The sequence below is a fragment of the Saccoglossus kowalevskii genome, chromosome 17 (assembly GCF_978046115.1).
Source record: "Saccoglossus kowalevskii chromosome 17, keSacKowa6.1, whole genome shotgun sequence".
Classification (NCBI taxonomy): Eukaryota; Metazoa; Hemichordata; class Enteropneusta; family Harrimaniidae; genus Saccoglossus; species Saccoglossus kowalevskii.
This window is the reverse complement of record NC_140657.1, coordinates 27,116,502-27,123,591: the sequence shown is the minus strand read 5'-3', so window position 1 is coordinate 27,123,591 and position 7,090 is coordinate 27,116,502. Positions and strand designations below refer to the sequence as shown.

At 38.7% G+C, this 7,090-nt stretch overlaps 1 protein-coding gene across 1 annotated transcript; it reads right to left on the bottom strand.

Annotated features, from left to right (window-relative positions):
* Window positions 1–708: 708 nt before the first annotated feature.
* LOC100368941 (dimethylaniline monooxygenase [N-oxide-forming] 2-like) lies at window positions 709–5,616 on the bottom strand. Its single transcript, XM_006818052.2, has 6 exons — window positions 5,502–5,616; window positions 4,373–4,831; window positions 3,330–3,385; window positions 2,135–2,525; window positions 1,619–1,863; window positions 709–1,452 (listed from the first exon to the last, which is right to left on the bottom strand). The coding sequence occupies exons 1-6, from the start codon at window positions 5,614–5,616 to the stop codon at window positions 1,168–1,170; spliced, it is 1,551 nt and encodes a 516-aa protein (XP_006818115.1). The 3' UTR covers window positions 709–1,167.
* Window positions 5,617–7,090: the final 1,474 nt, after the last annotated feature.

The following is a 7,090-nucleotide window of genomic DNA, read 5'->3' as shown; positions in this document are numbered from 1 at the left end:
GCACACACAGGGTTTTTAAAAATAGTGTTTCGATTTGGTAGTTAGAAGCATGAATGTAGCATTATTCGACAGCCAAACATTGAGACAAATCAGGTTGCACTCTTTATAATTTTAACCAAAATGTGATCACATTGTAACACTTCGTTTACTTGGCGTCTTTACTACAAACTACGTGGACAAGAAAGCCTGATCGTGCCCGCCGTCCGTGTCAGTGTTTCAGATTCCGATGTAATATTGGTTATGGCAAACTATAATTGTCACAACAGACCCTACCAGAAGGGAACGTCACTCAGCGATGATTTATCACAAATAATCATAAAGGAAATCGTGGAGAGTGGTAGTGGTGGTAATATGAATACCGGCGAGGTACCGAGTGCAGTGTTCCCTGCAGTAGGGCGTAAGTTTTCAATAACCGCGGCCGGGGTCTGAAAGTATGGCTGAGATACGTAGGAACAAGTTCGACAAAACCATCAGTCTTGAATAGGGGGAGACCCACCAAATTACGGCATGGAGATTTTAAATTTCTTGAACCTCTTAAAGCAGATAGGCCGTCAAGCACTTATTGTGAGATGCAGGAGAAGTATACTCAACAAATGTGTGTGTGTGTGTTTACGCTTTTCAACGCCGTTCGCCACAGATTTACAGGTAGAGACTGGACGTGGAAGAGATTAAATACTACAGCCACAGAAAGATTCACCGAACGAAATATCATTTACACTCGAGAATTTATTGATGAAATGCATGTTATAGATCCGCATCGTTTAAAATACATGGATGAAAGTGGCTTCAATATTTCGGTTGCTAATCCTAAATACGGACATTCGTTAATTGAGACTCCGTGTATTGAAATCTTTGAACATCACGAATTAGTCGATGTGTATTAGGCTGTGTAGTTGTGTGTGTAATATTCGCTGTGTGCTGTTCAGTGCTAGGAATACGAGTAAATTTGGCGGAAAGTGTTGATTGTACCAAGGTACTGTCACAATGTAACAATATGTATGAGTGCTGTAATATGTTGCAATAAATAAGGCAGTTATGGTGTTATGTAGCAATATCCTATACTTCATTATGTATACTGCCTAGTATAAACACTATTTTTAAAACCCCTGTAATCACGTGTCGTCAATATGGTGACATGCGCAATAATCACGTGGTCTATACAGTGCGTTATACACGTTGAACAACCACAAAACAAACACAGAACAGCACAACTAATAGAGACATCAATTGCAGATAAGACTGTGTTCTTGATCTATCACATTCTCTTGCGTTCATGATGGTTTCCCGTGCTTTATCCCACACACCAGGACCCGTTAGGCGATACGTTGCTGGATAGCATGGTTCAAACATTACAGCGTATGCTAGTTTAGGATCTGTCAGGAGAAGCTTCCAGAAATTTGGCTTGGCTCCGATAAATTCAGCTATCTGATCTTGATATGGTATGGAAGAGACCTGAAAATAGATAACATATCCAGTGTTGTGTTATGTTGAAAAGAAAGAAGAATTGTGACGATTTGAAATCTTCTCGTACAATCACAGTGCCTCAACACCGGTGTGGTACATTATATATTTAATGACGGTGATATAACTTGAATGGAACATATACAATCCAACTTACACCAACTCCGTGTTTTCCGAATTTCTCAAAAAAATTCCTCTTTCGAGTTTTTACTTCTGTCATCATGGTTTCTTCGTCCGGCAATTTGCACTCTCCTTTGAAAACACGCGTTGCCCATCTTGCTTGCAGTTCAGAGACTGGTCCCGCAGGCCCTGATACACGAACTGTTCCGATGACAGCGAGGGTGGGCTTATTCAGACGGGGCGGAAACACGCGAAAGTACAATTCAATGTTACGAGCACCGTCTAAAAAATAAAGAGTAAATTCAATATATTGTAGAAACAGACCAAAATTGCTGCAAAAAGTTGATGATAATAAACAGTTGCTAAACGTCCAGTTAAGACGTATTTATAGCGAAATTCTATTTGTTCCCATTTTCAAAAACCGAGATTTTAAGCAAAAACACTGAACTAACCGTTTTATTTATTTTTGTTTACCATAAAGTCAACATTATTAATTTGGAAGACATGTAAGCAAGGTAAAATCATAATGTGGACAGAATCACATTCAATTTACCTGCAATAATGTCGTTATCTATATATGGAAATGTTAAATTGTAACCAGTAGCACATACGACGGCGTCTACGTCATCCACTACCGTGCCGTCCACAAACTCCACGCTGTTCCTCGTCAACTGTTTTATGGCAGTTTTGCACTTCACTGCCCCACAGAAAATACGATTGGCAATATCATCGTTGATCATGACCACATGTCTATGCAGTGGTCTGTTCGATTTCAGTCCAAGTTTATCATGGTTCACCTGCGACAACACTATTTTCTGTGATATCATATTCATGACCGACTCAGGAAGCTGTTCGTATATGCGTCTATTGCGCGTCATATCAAGAGGTGCTCCAGACCCCATACGTTGAAGTAGCCACGTACCATCCCGCATAGAAATGTAAACCTACATGTACATAATTAATCACTAATTAATGAAATAAAACAAGCAGCCAGTCGGCTGAGATAGCTCCGCTGTTAGCAATGCACATTTCAATCAAAGAACAGAAGATATCATTAGAAAATGAACAATATGTATAGTATCAAAGCAATGGGACTTGCTGTTTTCAACAAGAATTCAAAAATATCACTTTTCACCAAAAATGACAAAAATATTCACCAAAATTAAAGATATCATTACAAAATGAACAAATCTGAGAGAGGTCTACCCAAGGTACATATACACCAAGTATCAAAGCATTCAGGCTTATGGTTTCAAGAAGAAGTAAAAAAAGTAAAACATTGACACGGACGATGGACGACGACGGACAATCACTCATATGATAAGCTCCGCTCGACAAAGTCGACAGCGAAGCTAAAAATACCAGCAATCTAATAGGAACATCATTTGCAGCCTGTCATGTAGGCGTGAGTGGCGCCCTCGCCGTCCGAACGGAAATAGATTCCACTCATGTGTGTTGAGGATGGAGCACCGCGGAGGGCGCAACACACGCGACCTTGTCAGGCTACGTCAGTCGCAAAACGTTTGTATTTTACACGCAGCGTTGCATAAACCGAATGCAAACATTCAAAACATCGCAAACGTTTCTCATTACCATTTTGGGCTATTTTCTTAAAATATTACAAGCGGGAAAAACATTCATAATAATAAAGTTATCATGAGAATACTGCAAAGTATGTACTCAGGTAGTACGGGATACTAAAGAAATATTCTCGTGACAACTCCTTATAATACTGTATGTAACTACACCTGTTTGGCAAATCTACTGATTTCAGCGGCAATATCTCCGGCCGAATTGGAAGCACCTAATAATTAATACAAAACTACGGTGAGAAAAAAAAAAGAGTTTTAGTATGTCAGTGATGAAATAATGACGTAATACTATGTGCCGCAACTATGTACGTACCATTAAGTTGTAGCGAATGTGCATTTGCGCTCTATTTATTAATATTTTTTCAAACACATAATCATGCGATTATTTCTCATTAACTTTGAGATCCAACGTTATGCGCGAATCGAAATCAAAAATAGTTTCGAAGTATTTTCACGCTTGATATTGTGCTATACACATTGCATAATCAATGACAAATTACGATTAACTGACCGTAATCTCAATTCAATCTCTCGACATTGAGCTGTTGTCGGAAAGTAACTGAGCTTTTAGAACAATTTAGGATTCTGACTGAGAATTAGCCAGCCAATAAGATTGATTTAATTTCAACCAATTGACAAGCTCGTTAAATCATAATGACCAATCAGCTCGTTTTAGGTTTTCGCCAATCATATACAAGGCCATTGTAACCAGGCCAATATTTACTTTGAGTATATAGGTAGAAAACGACACATCTATTCGGAAGTTCAACCAATAACATTTTTTGTTGCAGTCCATACGCGGTCTCATCCTCCATTCCTGAGCCTAATATTTTTACACTTCTCACAGCTACTGTGGAATACTTTATTTTAGCTGTAATTAATTTTCGCTGAAAAAGCTTTTTGGGCGTTTTGTATGGAATTTATTTTCACTGATATTTGATGGGTTTCATGTGAAATATGGGACGAAAATGGCGAAATTAAAGTATTCTACACAGTATATAAAAAAGAAAATTTAAATTTGAAAACAAATCATTCTATTTTTTGTGGCAGACGTTCGATCCGTGTTATAACATGTTTTTAATTAAATTTACGTCAATAGAAATAGGGTACGACAGTCTAACATATGACATTCGGAAATAACTACGAACATAAGATTGAACTCTCAAGCTATACGTGAGTAACACATTATCTTATCTTACCAACCACCACTACTATTTTCCCACGAAAATCTGGACCTCTTCTGAACTTGTTGCTGTGTAGTATCAACCCTTTGAAGTCGCCCAATCCGTCAAAATCGGGCGTGTATGGCGTAGTGCACACTCCAGTACAGCACATAACGGCGTCAAACAATTCCTGTTTCACAGGTTGCCCTTCTTTCTTTAAATGCAATATCCACTGACCGGTCTTCCTATAATGCTGTGCCGGCTCTACTTTCACTACTTTGGTATTCAAGGCAATGAATTGATGGAGCCCGAAACTGTCAGCGTAACTTCGGTAGTATTCCAGTACTCGTTCATGTCTCATGAAAGGCGATGTCTCTTTTGGAAAGGGGAAATCACTGAAACACGTCATATCTCTACTCGTGTTTGTTATCATGGACTCGTAGAGGGCGGCTCCTTCTCCATCGCGCAGTTCGTCGTGATAGTTCCATAGACCAGCTGAATGATTGTAAAGAAACGTTTTAGAAATAAAATACCCCAGAAAAATAAATCAAATTTTTGTAATCTTCGTTCACCTCCCAAATTCAAGTAAGGGGCAAATGTGAAGGCAAAACAAAACAAAACCAAATATATATGTTGTGCGTAACTCGATGTTTGGTTAACTGTTAATTAAAGTTCGAATTCCTAAATGTGGACGTTCAACAACAAAAATCAATGTGTGTTGCCAGTAACTTGGAGTTCAGTTATCTGTTTATTGAACTTCGAATTACAATTTGGACGAGATCTTGCAAAAGTGGGCGTGATTTCTAAAACATGGGCGTGGTCAGGTTTGTAATTCGATGCTCGTAACTAACAATTCAGCATCTCCATTTAAATATTATGGGATACGCGTGTACACGCACTCCTGTATAGAGGTCAACCCCTTACATTAAAGACACGGGTACTGTTTCATGTCACGCATTGTCGCCCCAGCTGATGACTATGACCCGATTACACAAATAAACGCAGGTCCTCCCTTGTCATGAATTTTGTCGTGGTTTGTGGGTATTACTGCTGCAGTTGAAATACGTTCGGAAAGAGACGTTTGTTTAATAGTTCATGGTCACGAGAAGCACACACAATTGTAGGCGATTTCTCACAAGTCCAACTGTACACAATAAACACGTACCTATCTCGTCTCCTTGCTCAAAGCAGACGGGGATTAGTCCTTCATCGTTACAACATTTGACGGAGACCAATCCGCTGATACCAGCTCCAATAACAGCAACTCGCTTTGTTGTCATTTCCGTTCGATTGTTCCGATGACCTCTGATACTCTATACTCTTGCACGGTTACCGTGACTCTAGGTCGAGCAGCGGAGGCGTAAATCCCATTTGCATATCCGGTATTTTTGAAGGCCTTCGCGAATCGCTGTGGACAGAATTAAGTCTTAACGCATGCGCAAGTGGACATAGTTTTGGCAATCAGTACATAATTATGAGTTGCGAGAAGAGATCAGGTTTTTATAGATCTCGAAATTTCGAACATTGAGATATACACATTTCTGAAACTTGTCAAACAGCCGGAGCGCTATCTACTGCCATAAACTTCAACTATAGAATGACGTAATTCCGACAGCTCAGAAAAACTTATTTTAAACACCACAGTCTCAAACAAAATGTTTTTGTTGCTAAATATTGGCCTTAATTCGGGCCAGCAGTATTTTTAAAATTGTCGTGCATCACTTTTTCTCGTCGTTTATAGCGAGGAAAAGACGTGTCATGTTGGTGGTGTACCACGATAAGTAACATCAAACATCGTTAGAAAGTTGAATGTGTCGACTTCGGGGATGACGATTGATTTCACCATTTTCTGTAGTTATATGCAATTGTTCTGTCGATCGTTGTCATTTTTTGTGTTCTTGGGCTTGTGAATTTTCCTACACGACTTCTGTAAACACATTTATGGCTGAAGCATGCTGCCAGACACGTACCGCCAGTCAATGTTGCTGCCTGTCACTTGCGCCATCTTGTTCAGGTTAGCATTCACTGTTGATGGCATTTTTCAGATTGTACCGTATTTAGCAGACAGTCGATACAATACTTCTGTATTGATAGAGGATGATCGCTATAAATTTCGGATACTAATGGTCACAAATATCACTGGACATCTATACATTTAAATTGACACCCGATTTCGCGTAAAAGCAACATCAACGTCAAACCTCCCAAAATACAGTGGAGTAATCAAATACAATTATTTTAAACTTCATTTTTTGATACGGTACATACATTCGGTAACCATCGAGATAACACTAGCATACAAGTGACTACGACTGAAATTTGACCCAAAACACCTGGCGATTTTAAAGTTTTGACCCCCCCGATAAAACAATCCTGTATCCGCCCCTGACATAGTAGCGAAATTAAACATGTGATTGATTTGAACGATGTGATTAATATGCTATATACATTCGATAACCATTACAATAACACGAGCACAACATAGTTTAAGTCTAAAATTTTACCAAATCACCCAGTTTTACATGCATACAATTTTAAACCCCAAAAGATGCATAGTAGCAAATTAAATATACATTATTGTGATCGATGTGCAATTAATATGATATATTCATTTAAAAACAATTGAGATAACGGCACCTCACAACTATTTTTTGTTGCAGCTAAGTTCAGCAGAAAATGGCTAAAAATTAAAAAATACATCATTGATCGTTTTTTTGCCGGAAATTATATTCTCAATGATAATGTTTTCCCTGC